General features: G+C 36.5%; 1 protein-coding gene across 1 annotated transcript in view; it reads left to right on the top strand.

The window, feature by feature from the left end:
* DNAH8 (dynein axonemal heavy chain 8) overlaps positions 1-12632 on the top strand; it is a 340697-nt gene that overhangs the window by 74054 nt on the left and 254011 nt on the right. The window contains exons 21-22 of the mRNA XM_041748133.1: positions 6619-6694; positions 7590-7785. Of these exons, the coding sequence (XP_041604067.1) occupies positions 6619-6694; positions 7590-7785 (272 nt within the window). The remainder of the gene's footprint in view (positions 1-6618; positions 6695-7589; positions 7786-12632) is intronic.

Here is a 12632-nt window from a genome sequence, read left to right as displayed (position 1 = left end):
ATTCAAATAGCATTTATGATAAAACTGTATGAAAATATATGTGTAGTACCTCAAGAACAGCGACCAGATGAACAACCATATTCCTAGCACTCAGGCTAAGACAAAGAACGTTGAACACTATTGGTCCCCTTACCAGGCTTTTCTCTGTGCACCCAAACGTAACCACTATCCCATACTTCATGTTTATTATTGTCTTAATTTTCCTTGCAGTTTACCATGTTTGTATCCCTAATCAATGTATCACTTCATTTTGTTTGTATCTGAACTATGTTCAGTATTATGTTTTTGAGATCCATCTATGTTGATATAATTCATTATACATAATCTGTTTATTCTACTGATGATGGTCATTTGGGTTTGAGCTATTCTGAATAAAGCCTCTGTGAACATTTTTGTACCTGTCTCCTACACTTGTTATGAATGGAATGGTTGGGCCCTGGGGTATGTGCATGCCTCACTTTACCATGTGATGCCCAGCATGAGAGTCCCCATCACTCCTCATCCTTGCACACAGTTGATATTGTTCAATTAAAAAATTCTTACCAGCAAGTGGGTGTGAAGTTGCATCTCACTGGGATTTAAATGATCATTTTCTTAAAAAGAATTGATCATTTTTTTGGTTACTAATGAGTTGAACATGTTTTCATGTTTATGAGCCATTTGTGCCTTCATTTCCTTGAAATGTTGGTTTTTTCTTTCTCTTGTCTTATCTTGGCTGGGTTGTCTTTCTTCCCTTCTTTCCTTTCTTCATTTATTTCTTTTTACCTATTTTTCTATTGGATTAGACTTATTCATGGATGTTCTTGATATATTACTTTGTTGATGATAATACAGCATGTATCTTCTTCCTGTTGTGCCTCTCTTTTCATTCTTTTTTTATGGTGTCTTTTACTGAGTTTAAAGTATTAAAATTTATCAACTTTTTTGGAAAATATTCAAATTTTTTGATCTTTGTGATTTTTTATGTCTTTTATAAGAAATTGTTCTTTACCTCATAATGTCTTCTAAAATTCTATACTTTTGTCTTTTATACTTAGGGATTTAACCCACATAGTATTGATTTTTGTGTTTACTGTGAGGTAGGAGGTGAATATATTTTTTCCATATGTTTCATTAATTAACTAAACAAAGTTTGTTGAAAATTACTTTTTTCTTTGAGAGGATTATTTAAACTACATTGAATCTATAGGTGAATTTGGAGAGAGTCAGCATCCTTACGATATTGAGTCTACCATCCAGAATCATGGATTACCTCTCCATTTAAGTCTTCTTTACTATTTTTCAATGAAGTTTTATAATTCTCTGTGTAAAATTCTTGTACATTTTTGTTGGATTTATTCATTGGCTATTTATGGCTGAATTTTAATTTAATCACATGATTATAATCTCCCAATATGACTGTGAACTTGACAAATTTTCCTTCTGTTTTGATCAGTTCTTGTTTGATGTGTTTTAAGACAATGCTGTTAGGTGCATGCAAGGCCATAGTAGTGAAATCTGCTTAGGACGTATTTTTTACTTTTTATTTTATTCCTTTTGTATATTAATCCTAATTACTCAAATGGTTTTTAGTTTGTTATTAATTTTACTTTACCAGCTTTTTTGGTATATCACTTTTTAGCCCTTTTTCCAACCTTACTGGGCAGTTTTTTTGTTTTATTTCTTAAAAACATCATATGCCTGATGATGATTATAATTTTTAAAGATTTTATTTATTTATTTCAGAGAGAGAGCACAGGAAGGGAGGGTGTTCGGGTAGATGGAGAAAGAGAAGCTGTGTCCCAGCTGAGCAGGGAGTTCAACAATGGGGCTCAATCCCAGGACCCCAGGATCATGATCTGAGCCAAAGGCAGACACTTAACAGACTGAGCCACCTCAGCACCCCTATGCCTGATTATTTTTATTCAATCTGATTATCTCTGCTTTTTAAAAGAGTTTAATTAGTTCACATTTATTATGATTTTTTTATGTAGTTACACTTAATTTATGACATTTCATTTTATATATTCTTTTTAGTATCTGTTTTCTTTGGTTCATTTCATTATCTCAGTTATCTTTGGGATGGATAATATTTTCCTTTTATTTTCTTTACAGGACTTCAGTTATTTAAGTAGTTACCCTTAAATTGAGACTATTGTATATCTTGCTCCAGCTTAAAAAAAAAAATACTGTCTATGGTTATTCAGTTTTCTGGTCTTATTTCTAACTACAAGGGCCTTGATGTGCTTTACTCACTGAACTGTACCTACCTCATTATTGCTGCTTGACGTTTTAGTTTTTACCTTTTTCTGAACACTTAAAAATAATTTATTTACTGGCATATTTTATTAAAATCTCTGATTCTATGTATGTCTTGTATCCCACTGGTTCCTTAAGATATAGGAAGGGTAAACTCTCTTATTCTTCATTTGAAGTCTGAAAAATGCCTTTTTTGCTTTCATACTCTCAGGACAGTTTGGTTGGATAAAAAATTTTTGTTTGTCTCTCAGCACTTTGAAAAAGTATTTCACTTTTTCTGACTTACATGGTTGCTGATGAGAAGTCTGCAGAAAGTCTAACTGAAGATTGTTTTTTATCCTTGATGTTCTGTAACTTTCTTTCCATGTGTGGATTTGTCTTTATTTAATTCTGCTTTGTTCTCAGTGTGTACTTTCTTACTAAGGACAAATAGCATTCCTTAATTCTGGAAAACCCTCAGCAATTTCCTCTTCAGTTATTGCTTCTGGGACATTCCTTTCATTCCCCTACGAAACTCCTTATTCTTACGGAACTCCTCATAATTGAGTGTTGAGTAGATTAACCACATGATTTATTGTTCCAACCAGGACACCCTTTTGAGTGAAGAGGCACTATCCAGATGAAGTGTCAGGACAGATTTAATCTGGAACTGTCCTGGGGACACTGGACATGGAATTTTGGTCTGTCCTCCCGGTTTGCTAACTACTCTGTCACATGTTTTGTCTTTTTTGCCTTTCTGGGCTACATTATGAGCACATAGCTCTCTTTCTAGTCTAAAGATGATCTCATCATTTGCATCTTAAATATTTCAATTAATACTTTTTTTTCTTATTCTCCAGATACTGTATCATTTCTCCTTTTCAATTTACACTATTTATTATTTTGGGAGAAGATAGCCTTCATTTATCTCTTTGAAAATTCTCAAAATACTTATTTTAGAGTTTGTCATTCTTTTATACACTGATTTTACCTGGAGTGAGTTTTTGTTTCAATTATTAATTCCTTTGGTCCTCTTTCTTACTGAAAGACTTATTCGTGCCCATGGGGATTTTAGTTTACAAGGACCTCTTTGAGTGAGAAGTGTGGGTGCGTGCACGTGTGCCTGTGTAAGTGTGCGTGTGTGTGTTTTCTCTCTCCCCCCTACCTCCCTATCTGGGAGTTTCACCTTTGTCTCCCATGATCCTGGGAACCTTGAGTAGAGAACCAGGTCTTTTTTTTTTGTAATAATAAATTTATTTTTTTATTGGTGTTCAATTTGCCAACATACAGAATAACACCCAGTGCTCATCCCGTCAAGTGCCCACCTCAGTGCCCGCCACCCAGTCACCCCCACCCCCCGCCCTCCTCCCCTTCTACCACCCCTAGTTCGTTTCTCAGAGTTAGGAGTCTTCCATGTTCTGTCTCCCTTTCTGATATTTCCTACCCATTCCTCTCCCTTCCCCTCTATTCCCTTTCACTATTATTTATATTCCCCAAATGAATGAGACCATATAATGTTTGTCCTTCTCCGACTGACTTATTTCACTCAGCATAATACCCTCCAGTTCCATCCACGTCGAAGCAAATGGTGGGTATTTGTCATTTCTAATGGCTGAGTAATATTCCATTGTATACATAAACCACATCTTCTTTATCCATTCATCTCAGAACCAGGTCTTATTTGTTCATGATGACTGCCCCCTTAAGAGATACTGGGGATATGGCAGGGTCAGCTAGGGAGCACACAAGTGGCCTGACTTAATCACCTCCTGGTTATGCTGTGGATTTGTTTCATCACCCCAGGCTCAGATCTTCTGGAGATGTAGCTGCAGACATGGACTATATTTTGTTTTCACTTCGCCTCTTTATAAGTGGAGGAGCATCGTTTTAGTTTCTGGCTTCCGGTACCAAACCAGGCTGAGGTCCTACCTCATACGGAGTACTTTCAGTGCCCTATGGTCTGCAGGAGTCAACCTTTTACTGTCACTGCCTAATTCCCAGCTACAACCCTGTTTATGTATTCCTGACCTTGTTCTGATTAATGGAGATACTAACCTGGTATATGAGCACTCTCATGTCCTTTATATTCAATGCATGATTGTTAGGTATTTGACACAAAGAGGTGTTTTTGAAGTCTGAACTCTCTATGCCACATTGACTTACAAGTCCTGCAGTATTTAAGCAATTTTTGAAGAGATATACATAAGCATAATACTTGAACATCCTTCTTTGTCTAAAATGTCTTTTTCTTACCCTAACACACGAGTGCTAGTTTGGTCAGCTCGAATCACATTTTCTTTCTCTCACACTCTACAAATACTGTTTTGTTTTGTTTTTTTAAGATTTTATTTAGTCATGAAACAGAGAGAGAAACAGAGACATAGGCAGAGGAAGAAGCAGGCTCCCCGCAGGGATCCCAATGTGGGACTCCATCCCAGGACCCCAGGATCACGACCTGAGTCAAAGGCAGGTGCTTAACCACTGAGCCACCCATGCACCCTTGCAAATACTGTTTTGTTGGCTTCTTTTGTTTCCACTTTCAGACAGAGTTCTGAAAGCTGGATCTGTTAATCCAGCTAAGTAACACCCTGTTGTTTTGATGCTTACAGGATTTCCCCTTTTAACCTGGAAATTCACAAATTTTATGTTTATGTGTAGGTAATTTTTCTCATTAATCCTTTCAGGCACATAGAGAATCTTTTGAAGATGATAAAACAGTTTCTTTCTTAAGGTTAGGGAAGAGCTGTGCTTTAATTGACCATACGTAGAATTCATGGGTTGCATTGAGGTAGTAAAGCATCTCTGAGCTGAGTGACCCTCTGTAAGTTACTCAACCTCTCTCTACCTTAGTTTCTTTATACACAAAGTGCAAAAATTAATCATAGGATCTGTCTTACACAGTTAATGTGAGCATGAAATGTGTTAATTCACGGAAAGTGTTTGGAAAAGTGCCTGGCATACATTAAACATTCAGTAAACATTACTCTTTTTTATCTTTTTTACCTTTTCTTTAAGAAGTATCTATCTTTTGGTATTTTGCATATGAAATTTTAGAGAATTCTTTAAGCTGTAATGTGTCAAATAAGTTACTGAATGATCCAGTGTGCTGTTCACTGCCTCTGTTGCTTAGGCTGTTTTTGCTTTACAAAACTCTTTCTTGTCCTGGGATTGTGTCCTTTTAAATACAGTGAAATACACTGATTTTATTGTTGCATTTTGGATTTCACAATCAGACTATGAATCAGAGGTTTTTTCCCCCTTTATTTGCTTGCTTTTGGTTCGAAGATTTCCTTGCAATAATATGTTTATCAGTGTGCTAAAGCTGGGCCTTCAGGTTGAACTACAAAGGCTTTATCTTTCTTATGATTCCCCTCCCCCATCTGCTTACCTGTAAATGGAGATGTTGTTTTTCAGTATAACAGCAATTTCTTGCTATGGAGAGCAATAAAACATTTATTATAATTTTGTTTGAGATGGGGACAGAGGTCAAAGAAGGTGGAGATAAGCAAACTAATCTGCAGCTCTGATGTGTATTCTTCATTACTTGTGCTCGTGTGTCTGTATGTATGTACTTCTGTCTGAGCATGAGTATGTTGTTTAAAAAAGCAGGTTTTAGGGGCACCTGGGTGGCTCAGTTAGTTAAGTGTTGATCTTGATTTCGGCTTAGGTCCTGATCCCTGTGTCAGGCTCCGTGCTGGGTGTATAGCCTGCTTAAGATTCTCTCTCTTCTTCTCCTCTTGCTCACCGCCCCTTTCCCCTGAAACAAAACAAAACAGCAGTTTTTGGAAGGCTTTGGCCAGAAATCTCTTGTATAATCTTGCAAAAAAGTGTATATAAAAAAGTATATGAAGCTCTATATTTTTTGTTGGTGATCTTGTCTGGCATCTCTTACAGGGCTAGGAACAGGATGTGCTTTTATTTTTTTTATTTTTTCTTTAAGATTTTATTTATTTAAGAGAGAGACAGATCACAAATCAGGAAGGCAGAGGGAGAGGGAGAAGCAGACTCCCAGCTGAGCAGGGAACCTGATGCAAGGCTCAATCCCAGGACCCCAGATCATGACCAAGGCAGAAGGCAGAACTTAACCGACTGAGCCATTCAGGTGCCCCTAGGATATGCTTTTAGTAAACATTATTAAATGGTTATTACTGAGAGAAAGCAACATTAGAATATGAGAAAATGTACAGAAGACTAATATTTCACTTATAATAATATTAAAGCATCATGTTTCCTTAGTTCTCTGAAATGTATGATTTCATTATAAATAATATTCCCCATGTAATTTGGTATTTTGAAAATGGTCTTTATTTTTAGGACTGAGAATGTTAGCATAGCTACCATTTCAAAATTTTATGAAATTTTAGGTTAAGTTTTATAAGTTACACATGTATCTTATTCCAGCCAATATGGACGAAGACGATCAGAAGATGTTATTTCCTTTATAAAAACTGAAGTACACCTTGCGATTCCAAATGTGGTAAGTATAATTAAATATTCAAGTTAATACAATGACATTTGGGTAATTTTCACCCCAGTATTTAACAAAAATTGGAACATTATTTTTTTTATCTATTGTAAAAAATTCTCTGCATAGTTCATGGGGTATTGAAGGTTAGTGTAAGAGATCAGTTAAGCATCTATTCAGCCATCCGTTAGCAAGTACTCTAAAAATATTCTTGCTTTTTCTTTCTTTAAGCATTAAATTATCTAAATAGTCCATGTCAGAAGTCCAAATCCCTACCCCAAACACAAAACTGTGAGGTAACCAAGAATGGCAGAAGAGAAAGAAAGGAAGAGCCTATGCCCCAAGCACAGAGATTCTTGTGCCTTCTCCTGGCACTTATATCTACCACCATCCTAGCTGTCACTTGGCATTTGGAACTCCAGTCACACAGGATGACTGAGGTGCACTCTGTGAGGGGCCACGGGGTAAGGCTGGGCAGGAACAATCTGTGACTCATCTACCACTATCTATACCTACACGGTTTGGCCTCCTGGAAGACAGCTTCTGTGCTTATTTGGCACATTTCAGAGAACTGAAGTCCAAACGTTGGCAGGATAGCTTCTTCAGTCATTTTGCTTCTTGGGCTCCGACACATAGTCCACAATTTCTGGCTATATCCAGCCACCCTCACAGGGAAAGGATGACAAGTACTATGCTTGACCTGTTAGCCTGCAGGAAATGAAAAAATGGGAAAACCTCAGGATAGGGAGAATACGTGGCTTACCCTCCTCTAACACCCATTCCCTCTAAGCAACCTTCCACTGGGCCAGCTGAGGCTTTCCTACCCAATGGGGGACAGGTTGGTGAGAAGCAGAGGGATGGGTGGCGTGTGCCGCCAGTACCAGGAATCTGTTTATTCACTCCACAGGTAATGGTTCCTAGTTTGGATGACATTCAACAAGCCATTAACCGGATGATCCAGCTAACCCTGGAGGTCAGCAGAGGAGTGGCCCACTGGGGGCAACAGCAGACCCGTCACATAAAGCCTGCTGTCACCAGCCCCAGCCGTACTACTACTGAAGTGACCCATTTAAATACAGCAAAACCTGGGAAGAAGGAAGAGAGTAAGAATGTTAAAACAAATCTCAGATGAATGGAATCCTAGAATTATAACAACTAGTCAACAATCTTTGTGATTCTTCCTGGGTACAACAGCATATAGAGTTTTAAAATTTTAATTCCAGGGTAGTTAACATACAGTGTTATATTAGTTTCAGGAGTATAGTGTAATGATTCAACATTTCCATATATTACTCTGTGCTCACCAAGATAAGTGTACTCTCAATCCCCTTCACCTATTTTGCCCAGCCCCCAACCTACTTCCCCTCTGGTAACCGTTTGTTCTCTAGAGTTAGGAGTCTGTTTTTTGGTTTGTCTCTTTTTTTTTTCTTTTTCATTTGTTTTGTTTCTTAAATTCCATACATGAGTGAAATAATATGGTATTTGTCTTTCTCTGACTGGCTTATTTCACTTAGCATTATATTCTCTAGCTCCAACCATCTTGTTGCAAATGGCAAGATTCCATTCTTTCTTATGGCTGATTAGTCATTTTTACATGTCTATTTGTTAAATTTTGCATTAAAAATAACAAATGAGTGTTCTCCATCCTCCATCATAAATATAACATACAGACATTTCCATCTAGAGTTTAGAAATAGGAGAACAAGGATTTTTATCACTGTTCTATCATAATCTTAGATTCAAAGAAAAATTATAAGAAGACTTGGTACTAATTCTACTTTCGGCATTGTATTTGGTGCAATGAACTTAGTTTGCTGGAACATCGTGCTTAGAAGTTTGAGGTCATGTGTTCTTTGTACGTTCAGTAGATATAAGCTATTCCCTTAAGTAATTATCAGTGTGATAAGCCACTGACCCAAAGTTCCATGTACATTTTTGGACACTTTTGTGTAAAAAGCCAAACTATTGATAAGTAAAAATTGCATGTATTTAGGATATAAATGTAATATCTTGATATAGGTATATATTGTGAAATGATTACCACAATCACAATAATTAACATGTCCATCACCTCCCACAGTTACCATTTTTTGGTGTATGCATGTGGTAAGAAGATTTGAAATCTACTCTCTTAGCAAATTTCAAGTGTATAAGACATTAGTATTATCTGTAGTCACTATGCTGTACATTAAATCTCCAGAACTTATTTATCATATAACTGAGAGTTTGTACCCTTTGATCAATATCTCCCCTTTCCTCCACTCCTCAGCTTCTGGTAACCACTGTGCTACTCTGTGTTACTATGAGTTTGACTTTTTTTGACAATGGAATATTATGCAGCCTTAAAAGAAGGAAATCCTGCCACTGGTGACAATAAGGATGAACCCAAAGGATGTTATGCTAAATAAAATAAGCCAGACACATTCAAATATCACATAACCTCATTGATATGTGGAATCTAAAAAAAAGTCAAATACTTTTTCTAAAACTGTATCATCTCCATTGGTAACCAGGAAAATGCAAATTAAAAACAATAAAATACCATGCAAATTACATGAATAAATGGCCCAGGCTCCATATACCCTTTCTATGTTGCACTAACACTGTTCTCTCTGATTATATCTGTGGTCTCAGGGGGTATTCCCTACAACCAGCTAATGGAGGATGAAAAATCTTATACCCAGTCTATCTTGAGTTGGTTTGATACATTGGTGTAAGCTAAAAATGGACTCCTACCACACTATAGCCTAAAAGGAATTGCCCTTTAGGACAGCAAGAAGGGAAATTCTCCCCAGTAGGTAGAGCTTTAAGCAGCATATCCTTTTAAAGAAGATGGAAATGTCTGAAGCAAAGATATACATGGACTCTTGGACAGTGATGAGTGGCTGGACTGGTTGTTCAGGACCTAAAAGGAGCAACATTGGAAAATTGGAGGCAAGGAGGTCTGGGAAAGAAAACTTGTGAGGTCTATGTATACACATAAAAGTGGTGGCAAAAGAGCTATTAGTTCCATCTTTTTTTTTCAGAGATGTTAAATAATTTGTGCAGAGTCACAAACCTAGTGATAGGGCTGGGAAGGAATCCAGGGAAGAGAACTAGAATTCAATTCTCTGACCTTTGGTCCAATAATTGCCACTATTCTTTATTTTCTCCCTAGTTGATTCCATGTATCTTTCTATTATTATAGCAGGCTAATTTAAAAACCACTAGGTGCAAGAGCCTTTGGACTTAACTGCAACCTTGCAAGTAAGAATTCTATTTTCTGTCAAATTATCAACTCAGTATAATAAAGACATTTGCAGACATGCAATGCCTTAAAATATGTACCCTCAATGCACCCTTTGTCACAAAGTTATTAAAGGTGTACTCTTCCACATGAGAAAACAAAGCAAGAAGTCAAGCAAAAAGGAGACATATGATATTGGAAATGGGAATGACCTATAGCAGAGGTGAAGGAAATTCCTAGATGAATGATAAAAGATGAATACACCATGACAATTGTATTATAAGCAGAGAGGGCAACCAGTTGACTCAAGAGATAGATGAGTTTTTACTGCCTTCACCAAAATGCCTGATGACATTATACTGTCTTTTAACTTGAAGACTGAATGCCTGGGTAAGTCTGGTCCACATTCTTGGCTGTGCTTTTTGTTTTCACATATGCTGATAAGTTGCGAACTACTCCTATTGACCTAGGTCAGTTGAGGAAACTCAGTTCATTCTTTGGAAGTGTTTTGCTTTGACTTGCTACTGGAAGCTAGAGGGAAGGAATTGTGATTTGAAGGAAAAAAGATTAGGGGCACCTGGCTGCCTCAGTCGGTTAAGCATCTGACTCTTGATTTCAGCTCAGGTCATCATCTCAGAGTCCTGGCACCAAGCCCTGTGTCTGGCTCTATGCTCAGCAGGGGTTCTGCTTGAGTATTCTCTCCTTATCTCTCTGCTCCCCGCCCCCCCCACACCTCTTTCTCTCTCTCTCTCTCTCTCAAATAAATAGATAAATGTTTAAAAGGAATTAAAAAAAAAACACGGAAAAAGATTAGCCCACTGCTCTGGCCATATTCCTGCTGGACTCCTTTACATGGCTCATAAACATAGACCTGCCAGATGCTCTGATTATAATGAGGCCTGTGTTTTCCAGATTATAAATTATAGGACTTACCTATGATCCTACCACATGGCTTCCCCCCAAAAGGGCTTTTGTAAATTTGGAGGAAAGCTGAAGCCAAACTAGATGCAGACTGTTTAGCTTTTGTTTTTTCTCCTGAGAACATTCTTCTTACCTTTACAACTAGGTTTGTGCTTAGTGCTCAGTTAAAAAAATTAAATAATTATTCAGCCATTAGAAATGACAAATACCCACCATTTGCTTCGACGTAGATGGAACTGGAGGGTATTATGCTAAGTGAAATAAGTCAATCGGAGAAGGACAAACATTATATGGTCTCATTCATTTGGGGAATATAAATAATAGTGAAAGGGAATAAAGGGGAAAGGAGAAAAAATAAGTGGGAAATATCAGAAAGGGAGACAGAACATGGAAGACTCCTAACTCTGGGAAACAAACTAGGGGTGGTGGAAGAGGAGGAGGGCGAGGGTGGGGGTGACTGGGTGGCGGGCACTGAGGTGGGCACTTGATGGGATGAGCACTGTATGTTGGCAAATTGAACACCAATAAAAAATAAATTTATTATTTAAAAAAGTTAAATAATATATTGTTTAGAGGTAAGCATGTTGGCTTACCTTCAAAGAAAATTCAGGATCTTGGTTGTTACCTCTGGGAGAAAGAGAGGAATATATGATTGAAGAGGACCTAGAGAAGACTACTGAAATATTAGCACCATGCTCTGCTTAATCTGGGTGTTGAATACATTGAAATTATTTTCCTTCTTATTTAATGGATGTTTTATATATGTCATATTCTTCTTTAACTACTGTTTTGTATATGCTGTTGTATATATGATATATTTTAGTTACTCATACATATCCTCCTAAAACACTAGGACTATGAAGCATTTTCTGCTGATGGTATCTGTGGAAAAATTTAGAAGCATTTATTTCCCATTAAAATGAAGAATAAAACAAGGAAACCTGCTATCATCACTTCTATTCAATATTTTATTGAAGAAATCAGACAATAAAAAATGAGATAATTGGAAGGGAAGACTAAGATTGTCCTTACTTTAAAGATCATGCATAGGAAATCCAATGAATCTAGAAACAACTATTAGAACAGTAATGCTTATGTATAAAAGACCAACATACAAAAGTATTTCTATAATAGCCAATAATTAGATTACAATGTAATAGAATTATATGTCAATTATATCTCGGTAAAGGTGGGGAATATGTAATAGAAAATAATGGATTTTTCAGTAGCCAAAAAACCATAAGGAACTTAATAAATAAATTTAAAAATATTGCATAGCATTTTACTGAATGGCATAATGGAAGATAGGAATAAATCCACAACATGAAGAACTCAATTTTTTAATTAATTTATAAGCTCAGTACAACTCCAATGGAATCACAACAGAATTTTTTCTACAATTTGTTAAATTAATTTTAATTTTTGGGTAAAGTCATATGGAGGTGCAGTCAAAAATAGCTTAAAATATTGGTGAAGGAAAACAAGGTAAGAAGTCCTGTCCTGCCATATGTGGCAGGAAGGAGTGTTATTAACCTAGACTAACACACTCTCCTAATGGTCCAAGAATAGATAGATCAGTGGAACAGGACAAAGTGCAGAAACATTTATATATATGAAAATTAGATATATGACACAGCTAGACTTACAAATCGGGGGGAAAGAATGTGCTATTAAATAAATGATATTAGAGACTTTTATTCATATAGAAAAACTTGAACTTAAATTAGATTTTAAAAGCATCTTAAATTCATATCCATTATTCTATATTTTATAGCACTGTTAAATATATGTATTCTAAAACAC

Source organism: Vulpes lagopus, chromosome 1 (genome assembly GCF_018345385.1).
Source record: "Vulpes lagopus strain Blue_001 chromosome 1, ASM1834538v1, whole genome shotgun sequence".
NCBI classification, from domain to species: domain Eukaryota; kingdom Metazoa; phylum Chordata; class Mammalia; order Carnivora; family Canidae; genus Vulpes; species Vulpes lagopus.
The sequence above is the reverse complement of the archived record's forward strand: the minus strand, read 5'-3'. Positions and strand labels throughout refer to the sequence as shown.